At 45.8% G+C, this 22,236-nt stretch overlaps 8 protein-coding genes across 8 annotated transcripts; 3 read left to right on the top strand and 5 right to left on the bottom strand.

Annotated features, from left to right (window-relative positions):
- Nucleotides 1–78: 78 nt before the first annotated feature.
- On the bottom strand, nucleotides 79–3,060 carry TrAFT101_006486 (uncharacterized protein). Its single transcript, XM_066127783.1, has 7 exons — nucleotides 2,759–3,060; nucleotides 2,616–2,693; nucleotides 1,933–2,549; nucleotides 1,672–1,877; nucleotides 1,596–1,616; nucleotides 1,172–1,534; nucleotides 79–1,108 (listed from the first exon to the last, which is right to left on the bottom strand). Exons 1-7 carry the CDS (start codon nucleotides 3,057–3,059, stop codon nucleotides 169–171), a joined length of 2,526 nt encoding a protein of 841 aa, XP_065983896.1. The 5' UTR covers nucleotide 3,060; the 3' UTR covers nucleotides 79–168.
- Nucleotides 3,061–3,266: 206 nt separating this feature from the next.
- On the bottom strand, nucleotides 3,267–5,400 carry TrAFT101_006485 (uncharacterized protein). The gene has a single exon (XM_024907144.2). It carries the CDS (start codon nucleotides 4,979–4,981, stop codon nucleotides 3,410–3,412), a length of 1,572 nt encoding a protein of 523 aa, XP_024754864.2. The 5' UTR covers nucleotides 4,982–5,400; the 3' UTR covers nucleotides 3,267–3,409.
- A 747-nt stretch (nucleotides 5,401–6,147) lies between these two features.
- Nucleotides 6,148–7,660, bottom strand: TrAFT101_006484 (uncharacterized protein). The gene has a single exon (XM_024901495.2). It carries the CDS (start codon nucleotides 7,572–7,574, stop codon nucleotides 6,180–6,182), a length of 1,395 nt encoding a protein of 464 aa, XP_024754863.2. The 5' UTR covers nucleotides 7,575–7,660; the 3' UTR covers nucleotides 6,148–6,179.
- Nucleotides 7,661–8,667: 1,007 nt separating this feature from the next.
- TrAFT101_006483 (uncharacterized protein) lies at nucleotides 8,668–10,258 on the top strand (the record flags this gene model as incomplete). Its single annotated transcript, XM_066127782.1, has 5 exons — nucleotides 8,668–8,898; nucleotides 8,967–9,072; nucleotides 9,241–9,441; nucleotides 9,494–9,698; nucleotides 9,751–10,258. The coding sequence occupies 5 exons, from the start codon at nucleotides 8,668–8,670 to the stop codon at nucleotides 10,256–10,258; spliced, it is 1,251 nt and encodes a 416-aa protein (XP_065983895.1).
- A 913-nt stretch (nucleotides 10,259–11,171) lies between these two features.
- On the bottom strand, nucleotides 11,172–12,742 carry TrAFT101_006482 (uncharacterized protein). Its single transcript, XM_024902893.2, has 3 exons — nucleotides 12,269–12,742; nucleotides 11,794–12,186; nucleotides 11,172–11,730 (listed from the first exon to the last, which is right to left on the bottom strand). Exons 1-3 carry the CDS (start codon nucleotides 12,667–12,669, stop codon nucleotides 11,232–11,234), a joined length of 1,293 nt encoding a protein of 430 aa, XP_024754861.2. The 5' UTR covers nucleotides 12,670–12,742; the 3' UTR covers nucleotides 11,172–11,231.
- A 614-nt stretch (nucleotides 12,743–13,356) lies between these two features.
- Nucleotides 13,357–14,849, top strand: TrAFT101_006481 (uncharacterized protein; the record flags this gene model as incomplete). Its single annotated transcript, XM_024911118.2, has 1 exon — nucleotides 13,357–14,849. The coding sequence occupies one exon, from the start codon at nucleotides 13,357–13,359 to the stop codon at nucleotides 14,719–14,721; it is 1,365 nt and encodes a 454-aa protein (XP_024754860.2). The 3' UTR covers nucleotides 14,722–14,849.
- Nucleotides 14,850–16,110: 1,261 nt separating this feature from the next.
- On the top strand, nucleotides 16,111–17,278 carry TrAFT101_006480 (uncharacterized protein; the record flags this gene model as incomplete). Its single annotated transcript, XM_024901500.2, has 2 exons — nucleotides 16,111–16,335; nucleotides 16,469–17,278. 2 exons carry the CDS (start codon nucleotides 16,111–16,113, stop codon nucleotides 17,276–17,278), a joined length of 1,035 nt encoding a protein of 344 aa, XP_024754859.1.
- Nucleotides 17,279–18,366: 1,088 nt separating this feature from the next.
- Nucleotides 18,367–20,892, bottom strand: TrAFT101_006479 (uncharacterized protein). The gene is made up of 2 exons (XM_024904681.2): nucleotides 20,654–20,892; nucleotides 18,367–20,597 (listed from the first exon to the last, which is right to left on the bottom strand). Exons 1-2 carry the CDS (start codon nucleotides 20,822–20,824, stop codon nucleotides 18,465–18,467), a joined length of 2,304 nt encoding a protein of 767 aa, XP_024754858.2. The 5' UTR covers nucleotides 20,825–20,892; the 3' UTR covers nucleotides 18,367–18,464.
- Nucleotides 20,893–22,236: the final 1,344 nt, after the last annotated feature.

The raw sequence follows: 22,236 nt of genomic DNA, 5'->3' as shown, positions 1-22,236 counted from the left end.
AGTCTACAGCTATTATAGTGATAAGTCACACTGATGGCCATAATTGGTACTTGTCAAGCTAGCACGACAATATCGCATGCTTACCATACTTCATCGGTGTAAGAATGAAACTATTAAAGTATAAGATACTATCTGCGCGCAGGATATGGCTATGCCTTCGCCATTAACTTATCCGGATAGGCCCACCCTTCCAGTCGAATCAAAGTTGAAAAAATCGGTGCTTTGGAGTGTAATGACACGATCCATTTCCAAGAACTGGTTTCCAAGTAGCATATTTGACATAGTTGTTAGCTCATCTTCTTCAGTTATAATTGGCTGGCTGTGAGAATAGCCGCTCGCCGCGTTTATTTCGGTCAACAAATGGTTTGTGTGGTGATCAGACCTTCTCGCAGGAGAAGGCACACCCGCATTTTGATATGCTTCAAATCCAGATGAATATCGTCGATATACTCTTGTTGAATTCCCATGATTAAAGTGAGTGGTGGATATTGGCGTATGATGCGCCGAATTCTCGGCATAGTCGTGCAAGCTCGCATCGCAGAGGATATCTGTAAGGCCAGCCGTTGAGAACGTCATGTCATTAAGGAAGCGTGTGTGTAGATGCTCAAGCTGCTCTACATATCTGCTGGGCAAGTCCATAGTTCGTTCTTCCCTTTTCTGGCCCGATATGTCGTTGACTGTAGAACCACTTTTATAGTATCCACGCCACTTATCGGACATGTCTTTCAGACTCTGTAAAAGGTTGAAAAATTCAGTGTCCAATACGCGTGTTTCGCAAGAAATCCAATGAATGAGTAAAACTCTCGCAGCCACGAAAGCGCAAAAGGCAAACTGGCTGTTGACAATTCCGCCCATATATCGCAAATACTTTTGCACGATGGATGATGTTTCAACTGCAGCAAGATGGCACGTCTCGGCACTACATGAACTAGGGAGCTTGACAACATCTTTCCATCGAGTAGGAGGATAGGCAACGTGTTGATGAAGGAGGATTGTAGAAGTATTGTGCGAGATATGCGCGAGGGTGAGATTTGGGTCCATCTTTATGACTAGAACGTCACGAGAAACATTCGAATCTTGCCATTGTTTCGGCAAAAACATCTTCCAACTGTGTAAACCAGCTAATTAACAAATCAGAGACATGCAGAATTGGATGTAGAGTGTGCCTTACTGAACCAAACGCAAGTCGAGTTCCTTGAATCTTGTGAGCCAGTTTTTGACAGCATCTCGGTCATCAAAATCGACACTTTGTTGTAAGAAAAAGGACGTAACTTGGCTAAGATTCTCCGTCGCTTCGATGCAATACGCAAATGCTCCGAGCTTAGATACATCTACATCAGCATTGGACCCAGGAGTTGGGTCATCAATTGCCGTTTTTGGAGACAGATAGATGGTTGGCGCATTCGATATTGAGTTGCCTATCTTGGCCGTAGCTTTGTCCCATATTCCAAAGTACGGCGTCGAAACTGGCTCAGAGCGTGCCCACATTGCTCCACCACAAGGTAAGCGCCGATGAACGTCGTCTGATGTTAGACTTGTATGCCATCTAAAACAGTCAGCTAAAATTCGCCAAATAGATGGCTCTAAGTTCTCACCCGGTAGTGACCGAACATATTCTAAAGCGTGATATCAGCGGCTGGGTTAGAGGCATTTGTAGTACGGCAGCTTTACCTATCCAAAAGAAAAACGCTCCAGAAAAGCCTCCGTCGTTCTTCAGATTCCGTCCAATCATGTGTGGTGTTTAGAATGGCTAAGGATTTCAAGAGAGGTCTCTTTGGCGACTCTTCGTCTGGCTCTATAGTTAGCTGCAGATAGTCGACGACTCTAGTCAGAGATCCAATGATAGGCCACGTTTTTGAGACGTGGCCGCTTCCCATCTATCAGGTTTTTAGTGTATGTATAGCTTAAGAATGGAGTAGGCATGATGCGCACATAGTCAAAAGCAATAATAACCAATGCTTGAGTATTTTCGACGGAGAGTGCTTCCATTACATGCGACATGACTGTCTTCCGAGAGACGTAAATCTGCCTTGTAACATCCTGTACATTCATTCCAAAATGTTCAAAGTCGACATACTTGATCGAGGCAGATAATAAAGCATGAAGAAGTATGGAAAGCTTTTGCCTTTCAACTGGGTCTTTGAACTTGGCCCGGAATCTTGTTTCATGGAGAATCGGAATCCAGTGATGCACCGTTTGGAAGTGAGCTTCGACGACCGCTTTCAAAAATGAAATAGGTGGTAGTGGAGGGATCCAGGAGTCATTATCTGCATCCCAGTACTGAAGGTCTCCAGTATCGTTATCATCATCATCATCAATCCGTTGTCGTTTCGGACGATGGTGTTCTGCCTGAGAGGTGGAAGCAAGGGAAGAATCTCGGGTTCCATACTCTATTGCGTCTCCTTGTGTAAGATGTCCCTCTTGTCTAATCACGGACGACGTTTGGAGAAATTTATTGCCATTAAACTCCCCGATATCTCCGTCTAGCAAAGCAGCCAACCTGGCTCTTGTATTGCCAGAACTATCCAAGAGTATTTGTTCCAATACCTCTGATCCGGTTAGCGATGAGATAGAATCAACAAGATGACGGCTAAAAGATTGCCCTATTGCCCTACCTAGCCGTCGATTGAGATTATCGACTGCCCCTGCCTTGATACCTGGTTTCTGCTTGACGACATACTGGCATTCAGCACCTATGGTTGCATTCATTAGCAGGTATCTTACAGATGACAGTGAAAGCGCGACACAAAATAGGTACCTATCTTGAAGCATTGCGCGCAGCTCGGCCTCTCTCTAGAGCATCTAGATTTCCTTCTCCTGCAAGATAGGCACGCGGGTAAACTATCCTCATGTGGCGAACCCTCATCTTCCCCAGCTACTGACCTAGCTGGACTCCTCCTATTGTGTGAGATCTGATCCATTATTAGAGAGTCTTTGCTTATGTATGACTTCTGGGAGCAATAGAAGAGGCCGATGCTGGGCCCAGTTCGCTGCATCCCCAGCGGCTTTGAAGCCGAGATTGGTGTACACAATGTATGCGACGATGCAGACCCCGACATGCGTCGCGTGTTTCTGCGTTAAGGAGCAAGGCGATGCAGGGTCTGTGTCTACATGGGTAGCTGTTTTGCGGGGGACCCTAATACTGGCGCTATTGTCCGAGCTACGGCGTTGCTACCGTAAGCCTAGCTGACTTTTGTTGCTTCTCGTGGGTCGAGCCCTGGGAGAAAATTTCCACCACTAGGATGAATATTTCTAGGCACTGTAGGGACAAGCTTTACTTATACAGCAGTATTTCATGCTGCCAGAATCTTAATTCCATGGATAAATTACAAGCTATTAAAGATTTTTTCCCTGCTAAGCCCATCATATCATTATATTACGTTACGTTAATTACATCAGTCGAGAGCACTTATCCGATGTGAATAGCAGCGGTAGCCTCATTAACCCCACCACTCTTCTCGTCTTCAACTTCCACTGTGCCTTCCTGGAGCTTTGTCTCAACGGAGTTGGGTCCGTCGAAGAGCTGCGCCACTTCTTCCAGCGATAGATTTTTCGTTTCAGGATAAAAGAAATAAATGATGAGAAAGTTGCTAACAAGGACACAGCACCATACAATGTAGTATTTCCAGCCTATAGCGCCAAGACCGATGGGGTTCGTGTATCCACTGAATATGTTGGCCGCTGCGTCACCAAAACTAGAAATAACAAAGGCTTTGGCTCGTAGGTCAAACGGCGCGACTTCGGCAACGTACGAGTTGAGCATACAACCAGGCATCTTATAAAATATGCCAAAGAGGAAAATGGTGAAGATAGTCGCACGACCTAGAGCATGGTTCTCGTAATGGATTCCCGTGTTGACGCCCGTGAAGACAGTAAGTAACAAAAATGCTACAAACATGCCACTCATGCCAATCAGCCACATAGGACGGCGGCCTATCTTGTCAATGAACAGTGAGAATAAGTTGCCCCAGACCCAGCCGTTGATGGTGATGCCGCCGTTGAGAAGAAGTTGCTGCTTGTTGTTGGTAATACCAATAGAGTTGAAGACAAGATGAATATAGTATGAAAGTAAGGCATTGCCGCACCATTGAATGATGAAACCAGAGGTAACAATGATAAAAAGCCGGTATCGGTTGGCGGAGGAGCGGAACCAGCCCATCCATGAAGACAGCGCTTGAAGTTTTTCCGCCTCAATAGCCGCTTCGATCTCTGCCATCTCGTATTGCAATAATTGCGAAGATTCGTCGCCTTCTGCGTGATATTTGGCTAGAATCTCGTACGCCTCTTTGCTGCGATTCTGATATACCAGCCATCTAGGCGACTCGGGCATGAAGAAAGACATGATTAATTGGAAGCAAGATGAGCATGCCTGAAGAAGTGATGGAAGACGCCACGACCAAGAGCTCACAATGAAGGAAGTGCCATAGGTAATCCATGCAGCCATGATCTGGCCCAAAGAACCAGTTGTGTTCTGAATGCCAATTATCTGGGTCCTTTGGAAAGGATGGGCCAGCTCTGAGGCCAGAATCGGGCATGCTGTGTTTTGAATTGTATTACCGAAGCCAATCAAGCATCGAGCAAAAACGAACATGGCGTAGTTCTGAGCCCCGGCTTGAAGGGCAACCCCAATGAGTAGAAGGAAAGAACCGATTGTTATGGGGCGCCGTGGTCCTAGCCACTGAATGAGAGGTGCGGCAACAAGCAGAGCAGCAAGTTGACCGTATCGAGTGCCGTTGGAAATCGTACCGAGCCGAGTGCCTGTCGGGTGGCCCAAGGCATCTTGCCAAGAGGGGAGTGATTGAAGGCCGTTTAACATAGAGCCATCATATCCATTGGTCATATCACAGACGATGCAACCGAGTAAGAGAAAGTTGAGGCTGCGAAGACCTGGGTAGTGCCACCAAAAGCGGTCCCGCTTGTCAGCTTCTCGAAGGGTGTGGCCTTCGACGCCGCGGACAGCAGCTTTATCGACGTGGAACATTGTACCGGTAAGTTGATACCAAGAATTTGTTCAATAATATTAAAGATACCCCGACACCCAGCTTAGACAAAGCAAGAAACGAAGATGAAACCTTCAGATTCACGACGGAGACTGCCATTTATTAATGGCTACTTGAATACCAAACAGCATAACAGGGAGCTTAGGCGAGACTCACGGACGGGCCGAACTAAGCCAACTCATCCTCTAGCCCTTATTGTGCTGATAGCCGGTAAATTCTCACTCCGCTTGCCGCCTTGCTGGTAAGAAGTGCTAGTCCTAAGTGCCTCCTGGGGCATGCCATATGACCATTGAGAATGGCTTCGATCTTCCCCATGGGGTACAATCTTAATTCAGGAAATTGTGGCTGGAGTGGGGTAATTCGCTAAAGTCAATACTAACTCCGTATGAAGACTTTGGACGATGTGCTCTTCAAGATGGAGGCTTGGAATACGCGGGTAGCTTGGACAGCAGCAGTTGGATCAGTATTCCGGCATACGGAGTAATGGCGTGCCGATGTGTCGGACACGCTGCCCGAAGACAGGGGTACAGTGCCGATGACCCGAAGCGAAGGCTCGCCTCACGCCATATGGCAGGAGGTAAATGCCATCTATCCTTAATACGGTGTCCAATGAATTTCATACTGGGGTGATACAAGTAAGAAACTAACATTCGTCCTATGATCATTATCAAAATTATAGACAGGGAGAGCGGAAAGGAATGGCACGAAATAAAAATACTCACTAACGCAGATTTGCGCACTTGAAGGTAAATACTATCGCCACAAACAACCTGCTTTATTAATAATTTCTCCTCTAAATGACAACTATATGTAATCTCATAATTTTTTTTTATGTTCAAATGTGCACAAAACTGTATAAACATGCATCTCCAGATTGTGTCTGTCATATACATTCAAGATGTTTTCTGTAGCTCAATAATTTACCATTTGCCAAATTCCATATACTTAGACGAGAGACACGGCTGTAAATTGGCGCCAAAGGGCTCTTTATCTATCTTAAGAACAAGTATTCTTATTTTCTAGGGGAGGAAGAAGAAGGAAAGAAGGAAATGGAAAAGAGAAGAACGGTTTTTATAAAAAATGTGGTACCCTAAAATGATGATGAAGATGTTAGAGCTTTTTATTATGGATGAAAAGATTGTAGTATGGCATGGTTAATTATATTAACAAAATATATATCTATCTTCGTGATGAATATGGCTTCGTGATAGAAATCTCTTCTCCCTTGTCTTGGAATTCTAGTTCAAGCTCGTCAATCGTCGGAATGATGGGAGGCAACTGCCATTGTTCCTTGATCGACTTGCCATCTGGCCCTGCGAGGACAGCGCAAGCAAATATTTGGGTCTCATTTGCTTCAACGGTTCCCTTGAGCTGGGGCACTATCGTGCGTGGGAACATAAGGCTGGTATTGCCATGAGGTTTCGTAGCCCTCCCAAATCGCTTTGGTGGCGAAGAAACATCCAGTATGCCGCTAAAATCGCCCTCATTACACAATATACATGTGGAGTTATCGTCTATATGAACTTTATCGACGTTAAAATCAGCCCTTGGAGCTGCAAACCCTCCCTCGATAGCGGCAAGCCTTCGAGGTGACTGGATTCGATGAATGCGAACATGCCAATTAGCGGATGGGATGAGCCATGTTTCAACAATAACATCAGACCATGGACGCCATAGCGAATAGATTTTATTCCCAGCCATTTTAGCGACCTCGCAGTGCTCGCGCACCCTGTAATGTATGTCGTCCTCGCTGAACGCCAACATGCTATCGAAAACTGCCACATCAAATCCTCGGCTATCGCTCTCCACTGAAAAACCATATCGACTTGAATAAGCAAATTTGAGATATTTCTCCGGTACAAAGCGCATGGTTTTATTAGAATCTGGCCCAGAGTTAAGCATAATTGTATGGCCAGGCATATGCATGAAGGCAAGGCCTGGTACTGAGAAGGAAGTGATTGGCGGCCGCTCGGGCATGGGAAGTTCTTTTGCTGCCCAGAATGGATGATCTGCAGGCAAGCTCAGTGGACCAAAAACTTTCATAGCCCAGTAAGGAGAGCCGGTTGATAAATACCGTTCGGCCATGAAAGGGTTTGGGTAAGCGTATCCAAGCGTCAGAATACCATCACGTCTTGAGATAGGTTGTGCGCTCCACCATCGCAAGTTGCGGAGATATACACCCTTGATGACTCCCCATGGCAATGCCTCAACCCCAGCCACTGCTAGGTAGCCCCAGTATGCAGCAACACATTGTCTGTACGATAGACTGCGACCGTAGGGAACGTTCGAACCAGAATCTGCGAACCAGTGTAAGAAGGCGGGCGCGAACTCCCGCGCCCTCTCTTTGAATCGGTCGCCGCGTGCCTTGTCTGACGGTCGATGGACGGCATAGAATAAGCCGTAGTAATGCATGGCAAACGGATTATAATAGTCTATGCGTCGTGTGTCGCCTTCATCTTCTCCGTCACGATACCAGCCATCTGATATATATAGCCTCTCCATATCATCCAAATAGTCGTTTGTGCCTGTGGTTTCAACTTCAACGCCAACACTTTCAAGCGCAAGGTCCACCATGATGCGAAAGTATTTATGGTTATTTGATCCATGTTCTCCATTGCGACTCTGCAGCAGCCATTTAATGACATTGCTCTTTACCGGATCTTCAAGCGGCTCCCAGTAATAACTCGGGACAAGCAAGATCGCATATGCAAGAGCAGCTGCTTCCACATGGCGTTGGTCCATTGACGGTACTGGTCCCCAATATTCTGAATGCTGTGGATCTGTGCCGTTCTTCAACCCCTCCCTATACATTTCCCAATGGTTGAATTTCCCTCCGCCGGCAACCAACGGCGCAATGCCAAATAATGGCCTAGCATAGCCTTCCAAGTCACAGGCTGCACGATCCCAAGTTGACGTGGACGCGTCGACTTGAACACGGGCACAACCTTTTGAGAACACAGGTAACAAAGGTTCGAATAAAGATGTCACAGCCTTGGCCACATCGTCTCTTGTTTCGAATGGATTGCCGTGAAGGGGATTGAACCTCGGATCTCCGTTTACAGGAGCTGTCATGATTTGTGAAATGTTGCCTTTGTTTCTGAACAACGAGAGCGTCTACAGCGCGGTTGCTCTAGAAGAAAAAATTGCTTCACTACGGATGCCTCATATATTGTTTGATCTATGGACCACAACTATGGAACTCGCTCATCTTCACCGATGGTGGTGTCCACCCAAAATTTAGGTAGAAGAATGTGGGCGAGCCTCTAGAACAGGCCCCATACATGAAAGCACCGTTACCGTTACTGTTGATTGTGCGCATTGTTGCCTCCAGTCGGCGGGGGTGGAGCTTGCGTCGGCGCGTCGGGCTAAGTATCGGAGGGTCGTGTCCGCTAGAGGAAACCGGAAGTATTGAGAGCGACGGTGCTTAGAGGATGATTATGATGATGGAATCTGATCTAAGCCGCTATACCGTGAGCATAACAAATCTGGCAAAGGGTGGTCAGTCTAGCTCCACCACGAACTATATTGAGACAATATCCTTTTTGAGGAGAGCCATACATTTGCTCGCTTGAACTTGTTAGTCATGCATACGTTTCCAACATAGCTAATTTGCCTCGCTGAGATTATCAAACAGATTGATTGAAAATACTCTCATTTATTTTCAAAGATGACTTCCTCTACTGATTTATCGCGGGAAAGCTCGCAGGATGGGCTATCACGGAACCCCAGCCAAGATAGCTTGCCTACACCATCTTCCGTATTGTCCGCTACCGATTTAACGCCCACGGCCAGCAAGACAGTTCCTCGCCATCAGCTTACAGCTGAACTTTCTGGGTTATATTCCGAGATTATCGCTGCGAAGTTGTGGAAGGTAGCTGAAGAATACCTGAATAACGGAGTAAGTCTACCTCCGGACGTTTTGCTTCGGTTATCTCACCTGGTGAATTATTCTAACAGGATAATTAGAACGCTCCATCTCATTACCCTGAGTGGACTCCAGAAGATGGAGAGACTCCAGGACACTACAATACCAAGGAGGTCAATTTCTGGACGTGCGGCTTTTTCCCCGGGAGTTTGTACTGCCTTCTAGAAAGATACATTAGATATCCACTGTATCTACCTCTACCAAACATTGACCGCCTGATGTTCCATACAAAGTTGCTCACTCTCTGTCGCACTTGGGCCGCTCCTCTTCACCAGATGGCCAAGAGAACTAACACGCACGATCTTGGATTCATAGTCCAGCCTGCTTTACGGCAAGATTGGGAGCTGACGGGTAACTACGACAGCCGTGCTTCTGTAATGACCGCTGCGAGTAACTTGGCATCTCGATATGATGATAGAATGAAGGCAGTCAGGAGCTGGGATAAATCTGTTAGCACAAGATATAACATTACAGATAAGGACACTAATTTTCTAGTCATTGTGGACAGCATGTGCAGTATGTATAGAAATTGAGGCTAAGAGAGACTGCATGAACTAATTAAATGCAGATATGGATCTTCTATTCTATGCTGGGCACCACTCATCAAACCAGCTTCTATCAGATATTGCTACAAATCATGCCCATTTTGTCAGGCGGAATCTAATTCGAAATGACAACTCTACGTGGCATGTCGTCAACTTTGATCCCCGTGACGGATCTCTAAAGACGAAACATACTCATCAAGGATACAGCGACGATTCGACGTGGTCGAGGTGAGTTTGACCCCTTCAATTTCTAGTATAGTGTTAATGAGTCCGATCATAGAGGTCAAGCATGGACCATATTAGGCTTTACGCAAACTTACATCTGGACAAAGGACCAGCTATTCTTAGATACGGCTATTCGACTAGCAGAGCACTTCCTTGAGCGTTTACGCAGCGCAAAACACGCATATCCTTTTGTTCCCCTCTGGGACTTTGATGCGCCCGTGGGTGATAGGCTGCTGCGCGACTCCTCCGCCGGAATGATTGCCGCCAATGGCCTTCTCCTTCTACATCAAATCCTGGGAGAGGGATCAAGCTACTTGAACGATGCTTTACGCATTGCAAGGGAAACTATAGATATGTGTCAAGCCACGGATCCGGCACGACTTGTCGCAGATGCCGACTCCAAAATCAAGGCTGAAGGGGTGGCATTTGACTGCATCTTAAAACACGCAACAGCGAATAATAATGATTACGCTCTCGTGAGATACAGTGACCATGGTTTGGTGTATGCTGATTATTACTTCCTGGAATTTGGGAACAAGTTGTTGAGAATGGGTATGGTTTAGGCTAGTTAAAATCGGAATTGAGCCCTCTACTGAGGAGAATGATTCGAGATGCGAATCGAGATACTGGTAGAACACGTATAAAAATATGCTTTTAGTCATGGTTATACACTGTTATTCAGAAATCTCCATTGCCCCCGTTTATTTCCAGAGTGTGCCCAAGTCGATTGATATTATTGGCTCATAGATTTTGTAAATGCGACATGCAAGCCAACAATCGTATGAACTTAGTACATGTAGTTTGTTTTGTAGCACCATTATTCCTACTCCGCGTCTAACGCACTTTATGATATTATAACTTTTAGTTGTAGCCTTACACTTGCAGCTCGTAAACACCATTTTTTATCACTATTGAAAGGCTGAACTATCCAACTACTCTTTAAGCTAGAAAGGCACTTTCTGGTTAATCCTCTACTCCCGCCAAGACATACCACCACTGATATTTACTCAAAACAAGATACAAAATATTATATTTTACTCAGTCATGGCTTTTCATTTGTGCATAGCTTCTATGACGCAGTCTACGTCAGTGCCCAATGCACCATGGCTGCCTGTCAAACAGCAAAAAGAAATTATCCCAGAAGACGATTGAGGTATATAACTTGACACTGCTAACGCCGGTCGTATTTTTCAATTCTGTAGCGCCAAAACACTAAACCCCGACTGCATCACCGAACAATTTGTCGAAAGGGCCCTGGATATAACTACCCTAATGAAATGTAGGGTAATGCAAGAAGTATATACAGCGGTGCTTTTGGTCGGATGCAATGTCAATCTTAAACGTTACTAATATCAGATCGTGAAGCATCGTACCCTGCGCAGGTGCGTTGAATAATCATTATTCTTAGTCTATTGGTCCTAACATCCTGATATGACAAGGTAAAAAAAAAAAAAGAAATAAAATGCCGCCACAACCAAAATGTTTTGGGCGCCTTAATCTATGAAGATGCTAAGCAGATGCATGAAATTTGTGTTGCTAAACTTGCGATTTCGACGGTTTTCCCTCTTTTTCAAAATACAGACGAGCCACATCGAGCGCCTGTTCAATGCTGAATGCAACTCTAGTGCATTCGCAGTCGCGAGTCCAAGTGTTGTGGAAATTAAGATTCTTGCCCAGTTTGCTGTCCATGAGAACATGGGGAACGCCGATAAGTGTAGACAAGATATGGCCATGAAGGCGATCAGTAATGACGAACCGCGCAGAGCCCAGGAGCTCAAAACCGGCAATGGCCTTGGCCCAGGCGCGCTGGTTTTTGCCATTCTCTCGCTTGGGTGCGCTTGAGCCGGCTGGTTCATCGCGAGCGGCCTTTGGTGGGTCGATATCCGGCGTTTGGGTAAATTTCCAGTCAACTTTCTGGTAGGTAACTTTGCCCACGCTGCCGCCTAGATCCAGTTCACCTTCGCCAAATTCAATGTCGGATGAGTCGCCATCAGAGATTTCCATATCCTTTCGGGCAAGTATGAGAATATCATGACTACGGGCACAGGGAAATAGATGTTAGAGCGGGAAAAACCATTAACGACGGGAAAACACGTACGTCTTCTGTCCATTGACCCTGAAATCAGATCGATTTCCCCACATGAATGCAATGTCTGGCACAAGATGGCTCTCGATTCCCTCCTTTTGGGAAAAGGTTTTGTCAAGCCAATCGTAGCTAGGTTGATCACGCGCGGCAAGCTGCAGATCTTTGTGTTTGCCAAAGGCTTCTTCGGTCGCCTTGATGCGCTCGGGGTTCGTCATGTATACGCTTTGAGGAAAAGCACGAATGGAGACATTGGTAAAAGTCTCAATCATCTTCATACGGGAAGGTTGGTCTTCCCAGTAGTAATCGTTGAAGTTGCCACCGCCTGCCATGATGATGGCTGAGTGGGGGCGATGCTCCTCGAGCACCTTGCGAAAGCGCTTGATGTCGCAGTCTCTGTCAACAAATCTATATCACCATGGCATTAGTTAGGATGAGTAATGGTTGATATGAAATCTTTCTGAAGGGAGACAAGGGCCAAGTTTCCTACCGGCATGCCTCCATCATCTCAATGCCGAGCATGCTCATGAGTATCTGCTGCGCGGACCAAATGGCGGCATCGCCCTTGTTCTCTGTTTCCAAGTAACCCCAAATGTTCGCATATCGAACACCCTTTAGACTCTTGGAATACGCCTGAATAAGTTTTTGTTGGAGATCATTGACAATATCTTCGCATCCAATTGAAGGTGGCGTGGTGAGATCGTAGGAAATATTCTTCCGACTCTCTATGGTGGATTGCGCAGTACAATCCGACGCTGGCCATATTGATGTAGAACTCGGAAGATGTGACCTAATATCGGCGCTCTGTGCTAGAACCACCAGGAGAAACGATATCAGAAGGGTTACCCCAGCGATGATCGTGACCCTGCCAAACCTATTCGCAAGCAGCATAGCAAGAGGCGTACACTACAGCGATTTTATTTTTTTTTTCCCAATGCCGGCAACGACACCTACTCTGGGCTGTAGTTGTCATGGGACAAATTCGCCAGAGAGATCACACTACAGCGGGACGTGTTGAGAGCGTGTCTAGCGGCAGTGGTAATATACGGACGTAAGACCAGCCCAGCACAGCCGATTAAGAAGAGGAAGAGGTATACGGTACTTCAGAATGGCAATTTCTCTCTCTACCCATGTCAATACTCATGAGGCTGCCCCTAATTTGGGCCCAGCGCTGGTGTAGGGTCACCTAGGATCGTCCCCACTAGCTAGCTATGGAGTAGTCTGCTACAAGATAGTCGTGCTAATGTACTCCGTAGCCATGGCATACTACATAAAGGAGAGCGCGAGCTGTCTTGGCAGTGGTACAAGTAAAATATTGATAATCCTTGGCTACGTACACATATGGAAAGTAGCGGCCTGGGTCAGACTGGGGTTCTCGATTGTAGTACAAATTAGTAGTAGTCATACCTAGTATTGCCTACTGCCTACTACTCTTTAAACTACGATCCGGGGCAGTCTTCTCAAACTAACCTTGATCATTTAGTAATTTTTTTTTCTCCAACTCTCTTTTCAAATGCTGCTGTGAAAGGGCATGATGTCTGTTTTTCTTGTATCTTTATGATTGTATTGTTTATCAACATGCTCAAGATGGCTTTTACTGCCTACTACAGGCGACTACGTTCCTTATATTTATTCTTCATTCTTCTTGCTATTGCATTACTTTTCTTAAGCAGTCGTGAAAGCACCAGGGCGATCCTTCTTGGAAAGGAACCCATATGGCAGAATCTTTTTACCGACGACGACGACCTATTGTGGTGGAATGATCGTTTCCCCTGTGAGAAGCACGAACCCATACGCATTGCCATTGTCGAGTCCGCTGGTGTCCACGACGAAGTGACGGCGGCGCTGGTATATGCTTTTGGCGGACACCCAAACGCAGAACTGAGGCTCTATTTTGCTCGCCAGCGCTACAAGTCTGATGTTATTATCAACGACCTTCAGCTAGAAACGCCAATTCTATCAGTTAACAACTCCAACACTTTCAAGGATGATGTCAAGAATCTTCCTCCTCCTCATTTTGTTATTTCTACAACCTGTGAATTAGACATGGAAAAGCGAGAGTCAATAGTTGATCCTCTCCGGCACCTTCTTCACAACGAAACAACACACCTCTTCTGCTTAGTCCATCATGCCGATTACTGGAACAAAGGCAAGCATGTCGACGTCGTCCGAGAATGGGTTGACCTAGAGAGAGTTGATTTTATCGGCCTCAGTCAACATACTGTTGACTACCTTCTACAAAAATCTGTGACCCAGTGGCAAGACTTGCAGGCAAGCGTCACCGCACGAACGTTTCCTCCAGTTTTCCCGGTTAATCAGACAGACGTCGAATCTTCAAGCGAAGTTTCGCTAGCTATGCAGGGAGACTACGCTCCCGAACGTCGAGATTACAAACGAATCTTCGGCAGCCTAGACAATGTCGTCAAAAAGATAAATGGAACGGCCGCTACGACGAGCGACCAAGCTGCAGAGACGGTCAAATTACACTTGATTGGACATGGCCCGCACGTTCAAGTCCCTGAGAATATTCGCAATAACGTTGCGTTTGACGAAGATCTTTCATATCCCGACTTTTACAGGCTGCTCTCAAAGTCATATGCAGTGATTCCTGCATTTGCATCCGAGACATACTTGGATCGCAAAGCTTCTTCTACGGTCCCTGCTTCGCTCATTGCAGGAGTCCCTTTGGTAGCGAGTGAAAAGATCATCGCAGCTTACTCATATCTACCGCGTGATGCGGTCTGGCTATCAGAGCCAGATGAAAGAGAAATGGAGACAGTTGAAAGAGTAGTTGGGGACAGGAAAGCATATCTGGATAAGAAGGACAAGGTCAAGGCTGCAGCCAAGAAACTGATGAAACAGAATCGACTGAATGTGAGGAAATGGATGGACGAGGATTTTAGAAAGAGCGGTATTGTTCCGGCAGACACTGGCTCATCATGATGATGCCCTACAGCGATGTTCTACAGCATTTTATTTTGAATAATTTTGGAGGTACTCTCTTTTTTTGCTTCTTGGGTAGGTTTATTATTTATGGATTATGTAGCATATATTGCATTTTTAGACTCGTGGGAAGTATTCTCCCTCATCCCATTCTCTCACCTGCGCCAAACTGTCCTCTCGGCTCTCTTAAGCCGTGGATGCACAGCAATATGTTTTTTGCTTTCCCCCCCTTCCCTCTGCATGCTATTTCTTAATATTGGAGCTTCGTCACTTGCTACAAGGATCAAGCCAGCAAGCATCAGACGGTACTGGGTACTTGGAGGTCACTCGGCATGTGCGGCATCTCTCTTGCGAGTTGTTAAGTCTTGGCAACTATACCATCTGGACGGTTTCGCAATATGCGCAGCTATGAGTGGCTGGATGATTCTCAGCGCATTTTTATTAGCGGAGCCTGCCAAGGCTTTAGTGCGGAGGAGGCGACGTAATCAGGGACGGCACCTGAGCGCCATTGCGCGCCAAATAGTGGTGCGAGTCAACGGGACAGCTGTGCTCATTGGAGGGGGTTGTGAGGCATGCTCACCAGCCTGTGCCATCAGCCGCGATTGATAAACCCGGGTTTCTTCCTCGGTAGTATTTCGTGTCTTGTTAGCACAGCTGCTATTTACGGAGTAGATTTACCACTGTCAGAAAAGGGGTGGGCAGATAAGACAACGTAACAGCCGATCGCTGCAGAGCCGTGTTGCAAGTATGGAGTATGGCACAACTCCATGCCACAGAAGCTTTTATTTGCAGACCCATAGATGTTCTAGCTAATACTAGCGACAGAGCATAGCGGCGCTCGTACGAATATCACAGCACACGACCAAGAGCTCTAGTAGGTACGCTAGAATAACTAAATGGTCTATAGTGCTCCAGATGCAATATAGGCTTTTCGTGCCCCTCCAGCCCTCTAAGGCCTAGCACTGCTGGTACTAGGTACTAAGTAGCATCAGACCCAGGGTTGATAAGAAAATCTCCGCTAATTATGGATTTGCAGGCGTCAGGCTAGCGACGTCTTCTAATACATACCTTGGCATTCATAGTTTGAGAGCCGCAAGGCAGACATCTTTCCTTGATATGGAGTAGTCAGAGCGGCATTAGCGTAGCTTACCCCTTTACTGTTAGAAATCCTAGAAGCAGTAGTACTCTTCTCTTCGTAGTAGGGACAGCAAAAAATCTACTACAGCAATCACTACTACTTAGGTTTTTTATTCCGTATCAAATAGTTTGAAGTAGACGCGTTGTAGTATATTCTCTTCGACGCTGTGTTTTGGGGAATTCTTTCCTGCCATTCATTTTATTATTTTCCTAGTCACTCGTTCTTTTTTTTTAAGCAAACTACTTTTCACCATGAGTGAGGTCTCAGAACCACAGCCTCCATCCAGACGTCGAGTTGCTCTGACTGTACTCTTCCATTCCACCTGTGCGATCTTGAGCACAATTCTCTCCAAGTCAGCGTTAAATGGCATTGATGCCCCTGTGACGTTACTAGCCTTTCAAACAACGGTACAAGTTGTACTACTCACAACTATCGGCTACTTTACAAAGTGGATTACGCTGTCAAGGCCTGTTTCGGTATGTTCTGATAAAGTGGTATTCTAGCCCTATGACGGCTGTATGATTTTGTTCCGTTGCCGCTGAAACTGCCACTTTGATCGTATTTATCGCTTGAAGAACCGCTACTAATGTCAACTTCTATCATCTGCAGGCATGGGTTGCACTGCTTCCACTTACTGCTGCTCGACTGGTCGGCATCCTCGCCAAGACGTACTGCTTGGCTTCGGTTAACGCTTCCGTCTACCAGATCGCTCGCGGTCTCCTTCTGCCTTTTACACTATTTTTATCGCTTCTCGTACTTCGACCACGTCCATACTACCCGCCATTATCACTTTGCGGCTGCACTTTGGTGATGGCTGGCTTTGGCGCTGGAATGGCATCTGACTATAGCCAGATGCTAACCAGCGGAAAGGGTGTATTGCTTGGAGTTATTTCGAGTTTCACTACAGCTGTTGAGTCTGTAGTTGTCAAGCGCTTTCTTGGAAAAAGCAGCGAAGGAATGTGGCAGATGGTCTGGATGTCAAATGTCATGGCTATTGCGTTTTATCTTCCGTTGCTCTTTCTATCCGGAGAAATGGGAACCACGGTAGCACTTCTGAGCTCAACAGAGGCGTCTGATGCATCTGCTAGTGCCCACCAGTTCCTAGGCACCGCGGTGTTGACGGGCGTTGCCGGATTTCTACTTACAATTGCCACCTTCATGCAGATTGAGGTTACCAGCCCGACTACGCACATGATTGTGACAGCTGCGCGAGGAGTAGCCCAGAGCTCCATCGCTGTTGTAACTCTCGGAGAGCCGTTGACCGCTAACCGTGCTGGTAGCATGGCTCTGATCTTGAGTGGAAGTGCCCTATATGGCTGGGCTAAGGATCGTTATGCACAGGGCAAAAAAGACCAGGCAACCTATCTGCCAGTTTCTCAGGACGCTCAGCTGGAGACGTTGAACAAAGAGAGTCGGTAGAGCTTCATTCTTGTTTGCATTTTGAAACCTTTCTCCAATTTATTATCCTTCTCAGAATTGTATATTTTACTCGTCGATTTAAATGCATTAAAATGGTCATGCTTAGCAATTGTTATTTCACGCTTCTATGGTTCAACAGAGGGTTGATAGCACTGTAGTCTAGATTACGATTTATACGTATAGAAATGGCAATACAAATAATACCACGCCAATTGACAACTTTGCAACTCTTCTATGCATGCTTGCAACTAATAATCTTATTTTCTACAGTCTAGCTTAGTAGATCTTTGTATACATCGCTGAGCCTGACATATTTATATAATTTACGATTGGTTAAGCCTGATGCCTTGGCGTTGCCATCACATATAGTATTTGAACTATCACGCGAACTGGACTTTAGTATTAATACTGCTACCAATTTCGTAAATGGTAGAGAATTCAACGAACTTGAGCGTAAAATAATACTCAGTGCTTATCGCCTAAGTGAAGGAATACCTCTTCAATTTCTACCCGTGGGCTAATCAACCCTTAATTTTGCTTCGGAATAGTGAATTGTGAGCTACTTACGGAGGTGAAACTGACAAAAATACAACAAAGAGTCATAGATATCATAATATGTGGTGAATTCTTCGTAGTATACATCCAAAGACTCATTTAAAAAAAAATTATGTATATCACGAATCTTCACTGTTCATCAAAAATATCTCATAGCGTAACCATCTTTCACTTCTATCTGCCAGTCAGCATGGAAAAACACTGCTTCCCGGATTCTAGGAAAGGCTACTTGGAATTTCTCGTCGCTATAGAACGCATATGCGAGATATTACGATAAGAGAAAGAGTCGGAAAGTGTCGTGCTCAATGTAGCAGTTCCCGAATCTATAATTCGTGTCTAGTAATAAAAGTCCAATGCCGCAAGCTGTGAACCTCTTTCATTTTGAGATTATCGATGGACTGAAAAAGTCTTATAGAAACAATTTTAAACCGCCTTTGAAATCTTATGTGCCTTCATCGAATTACTTCAAAGCGTTTCCGACTCTAACCCTATATATCGTTTTGTAATATCATGCTACCCACTACGTGCCTTGTGATTGCTGTATTTTACTCTCAGAGTTGTACATAAAATTATAAAAGCTTCTCTATAACCATAGGCTATACTGCTATCTATATTACTCTAATTCTTCTTTTTATTTCGATATTACCACAACATTTGTTCCACTGTGAAGAAGATCCTGGCCAATAAGGTTATTACTCGAATCCACTTCCAAAATACCCTTTGAGTTACCGTCACTGTCTACGAGATTCGCCATGGCTCCGGCACTAACATGATATAAACGAACCTCAACTTCCTTGATGTAGTCATATACTGTCCGTCTTTCGCCTTCCTTACCCAAGACTAAGACAGTATTTTCGCGCACGTAGAAAGGTAGCGTGTCAAAGTCATGAGTTTCCTTCACCCACCTAGGCCCCAATTTTACTTCGCCTGTAAAGAAGTTCGTCCACCGTCCCTCAGGTAAATAGAATTCTGCCTCTCCCGATTCTTCAAATATTGGAGCTACCAGCAGTTTGGATCCAATCATAAATTGGCGATCCAAATACCAAGAGGTTGGGTCTTCTGGAAATTCCAGGCACATGGCGCGAACACTGAGCGGAAGGCCCCCGGCAATGGCTTCTACGGCCTGTGTGTAGAAGTAGGGCATGAGGCGGGCCTTTAGAGCGGTCCACCTTGCTAGTGTTTTTGAACAGCTCTGTTCTCCTTGATCGTCGTTATCAATTGTCCATGGGACACGGTAACTATTACTGCCATGAAGACGGCTGTGAGATGTTAACAACCCAAAAGCGACCCATCGTTTGTATATCCAGGGAGGTGGGTAGCCTTCAAAACCACCGATATCCACGCTCCAAAAAGAAAAGCCACATAGGCCAAGCGATAGGCCTCCGCGAAGCGATTCTGCCATTGCCTCGGGAGTTGACTCGCAGTCACCACCCCACTGCAACGGGAATCGTTGTGAGCCGGCGGTTGAAGATCGTGCAAAGAGAACCGCTTCGTTCTCGCCATATCTTTTTTGTAAAGCCTCATATACAACTTTGTTGTATATGAACGAATAGTAATTGTGCATTTTTGACGGGTCCACGTTTTTATCATACCATTCGACATCGCCTGTCGGAATTCTCTCTCCAAAATCTGTTTTGATGGAATCAACACCGGTGTTAAAGAGTTGCTCCATGCAGCCGGCAAACCATTTGGTAGCTTCAGGGTTTGTAAAGTCAACAAGGCCCATTCCAGCTTGCCAAAGATCAGTCTGCCAGATGTCGCCATTTCTTCGTTTCAGTAGATAGCCTTTCTCTGCCGCCATCTTAAAAGCAGGCGAAGCTTGACCAAGATAAGGATTAGTCCAAACGCAGACCTTTTTAACAAGTCCACTGGCTTTAATTCGACTTATCATGCCTTCGGGGTCTGGAAACACCTCCTTGTCAAATACGAAATCACACCAATGAAATGCTTTTAACCAGAAGCAGTCATAATGGAAGACTTCAACCGGAATATCACGGCTCTTCATGCCCTCTAGAAACGAGCTGACAGTCTTCTCGTCATAGTTCGTTGTAAATGACGTTGAAAGCCACAGGCCAAAACTCCAGCTTGGAACTCGGCCAGCCCTGCCCGTCAAAGTCGTATATTTATAAAGAACTTCTTTTGGCGAGGGTCCATAAATCAAGTACCATTTGAGACGTTGCCCTTTCACGCTTGTCTGTACACGGCATGACCGTTCGCTGCCAATTTCAAGCTCGACTTGATCTGGTGTATCGATAAATACTCCATAGCCGCGGCTACTCAGCCAAAAAGATATGTTCTTGTAAGCCTGGTCCGACGATGTACCGCCGTCTGCATTCCATAGATTGACGCTCTGGCCCACCTTATTGAAGGCGCCGAAACGTTCACCAAGTCCGTGTACAGTTTCCCCCACACTCAGCGTCGTCTGTGTAAATATGTAATGATCGAAATTTCTCATATCATCAAGTTGGAGCGGGCTGCTGGGGGCTGGACCATAAGCAAACCCAACGCTACGATTCAACAGTGAAGTGAGCTGCTTGGATCCATCCGTTGCATGAAAACGGATATCGAATGTGTGTTGGTCAGGGTGAATGGTGGCACTAAGAGAACCTGACGAAATTGTTGTGCCTTTATCTGATACAGAAATCTTGGCATCAACTACAGACTTTCCGGCGGGAAAAAGGTCAAAGTGAGGCCCTCTATTAGCAGCTCCAGACCAGTGGGTCGTCCGAACAGAAATGACGCCGTCGAAAACAGCTTCGATATCCTGAATGGAATTATGAGTGCCTTGGCCAACTTATTTGAGGTTTGAGCTGTGCTTACCAGTGTCACAGTGGGCAGGTTCAGGGTATCCCCTCTCGACCGGATATGTTTCGTAGGGCATAGTAAAGACAACGCCCGGCCGTCTGGCCTCTGCGTGATAGTGTAGACATCCTCTGCATATTCTGTCCTCTTGCCCTCGATGGGCAGCCACATGCCATCACGGAATTTCATGATAGCCTTCTACGAAAACGCTTTCTCTGTAATTGAAAGCTATTACTACCGTTGGTTGACCTGCATAGTTAGCGGTATTAATACCGACGGAAGAGGCTATGGGAGAGGTAATGATAACCCCCCTCCTCTATCTAATACTAAAAAGAGCTCTATAACATAATGACATACAGAGTTAGTGGCAGTCGTGGGGGTTTGGTGAGATGCCTCCGTTTAGGCTAAATTTACGGGCCCTTTGCAGCAGCGCCACCAATGATAATAAGTTCTTTATACTACTGCAGCATTCCTTGAGTCTGCCATGAGAGATGGGATTGGAGCGCCAAAAGAAAAACCTAGTACTACATAGTTAGTAGTATCAGCATCTTGTCCACCAATCGTGGCAACACTTGGTAAACCCCACAACTTAATAAAGCTGGGGCTTCCCCAGGATACAAGTCGAATGATTTTTATTGCGCCCAAGCCGTGGCACTGCCAACGAAGTATATTCCTAGCTGCAAAAGCGAAGCGAAGACGATGCTCAGCTTACCTACAAGATGCGTCGAATGAATCCCCAGACCCCGACATAACACACCACTTAAAAATGTTTTCCAAAATTCATGAGATGATGCTCATCTCGAAATGCGATTAAAAATGGGGGCGGGGGCGGGTTCGCTTCTTCTTTCGTAATGCTTTACAGTTGTGAGTATGTTAAAATAACGCGTTATTCACTTGTGGACGGTAGTGGCCAACTGGAGAGCTACAGTGGGTAATATGATTATTCGGTAGGCTGATTCAATGAGCCAGTGTTTTATCGAATCTAACAAACTAGTTCGCGGTCTTGGATGAATGGGAAGCGGACATTAAACCTCCAGACTCAGGCCTTCAGCATATTGCGATACTAGAGAGGCTGGATTCAACAATTGGAAATTATAACCATGTTGACGCAAACTTTGATGCGCGCCTTGATTCCCGAACAATAAGACCGATATCACCAGGCTATGTCTTTCAATCGGCCGAGTTACCTGTGGCACCATTGTTATTTAGGTCTCCAAAGTACCTAAACCAAGTGTTTGGAGCCATTATGCATAAAAGGGAACTATGAGCGAGCAGAGACTATACTAAACGGCATAATAGCGAGAATCCAACAGTGAAAAGCGCTACTCTTGACCCTATGTCTCCAGGTTAGCGGCATCACGCACGACGCTTTATCGCCATCATACTCTTTCTATGCATGTAAAAGGCTAAATGCTTTCACATGTAAGCTTTGCAGCAAGTCAAGGCGCTACATACTAGTGGCCTTTCATTTCATACCATCTCAATGACTAGTGGCATATGATATCAAATATAGTTTCTCAACAATCTTTCGAATCATTCCTACGCATAATTGCTATAAGATCACCAAAAGTAGCACACTGTGGAGTAGTACTTGTAAGCAG

Source organism: Trichoderma asperellum, chromosome 4 (assembly GCF_020647865.1).
Source record: "Trichoderma asperellum chromosome 4, complete sequence".
In the NCBI taxonomy this organism is placed as follows: Eukaryota; Fungi; Ascomycota; class Sordariomycetes; order Hypocreales; family Hypocreaceae; genus Trichoderma; species Trichoderma asperellum.
Note: the sequence above shows the minus strand (reverse complement) of the source record. Positions and strands in the feature narration are given on the sequence as shown.

Coding starts and splice junctions, on each gene's coding strand:
- TrAFT101_006486 (XM_066127783.1), bottom strand. CDS start 3,059: ATGTCGGGGTCTGCATCGTCGCATACATTGTGTACACCAATCTCGGCT. Junction 2,694..2,758: donor CGCGCAATGCTTCAAGATAG/GTACCTATTTTG, acceptor ATGCAACCATAG/GTGCTGAATGCCAGTATGTC. Junction 2,550..2,615: donor TAATCTCAATCGACGGCTAG/GTAGGGCAATAG, acceptor TAACCGGATCAG/AGGTATTGGAACAAATACTC.
- TrAFT101_006485 (XM_024907144.2), bottom strand. CDS start 4,981: ATGTTCCACGTCGATAAAGCTGCTGTCCGCGGCGTCGAAGGCCACACC.
- TrAFT101_006484 (XM_024901495.2), bottom strand. CDS start 7,574: ATGGTGGACCTTGCGCTTGAAAGTGTTGGCGTTGAAGTTGAAACCACA.
- TrAFT101_006482 (XM_024902893.2), bottom strand. CDS start 12,669: ATGCTGCTTGCGAATAGGTTTGGCAGGGTCACGATCATCGCTGGGGTA. Junction 12,187..12,268: donor GAGATGATGGAGGCATGCCG/GTAGGAAACTTG, acceptor ATGGTGATATAG/ATTTGTTGACAGAGACTGCG. Junction 11,731..11,793: donor AGGGTCAATGGACAGAAGAC/GTACGTGTTTTC, acceptor CTGTGCCCGTAG/TCATGATATTCTCATACTTG.
- TrAFT101_006479 (XM_024904681.2), bottom strand. CDS start 20,824: ATGAAATTCCGTGATGGCATGTGGCTGCCCATCGAGGGCAAGAGGACA. Junction 20,598..20,653: donor ACCTGCCCACTGTGACACTG/GTAAGCACAGCT, acceptor AATTCCATTCAG/GATATCGAAGCTGTTTTCGA.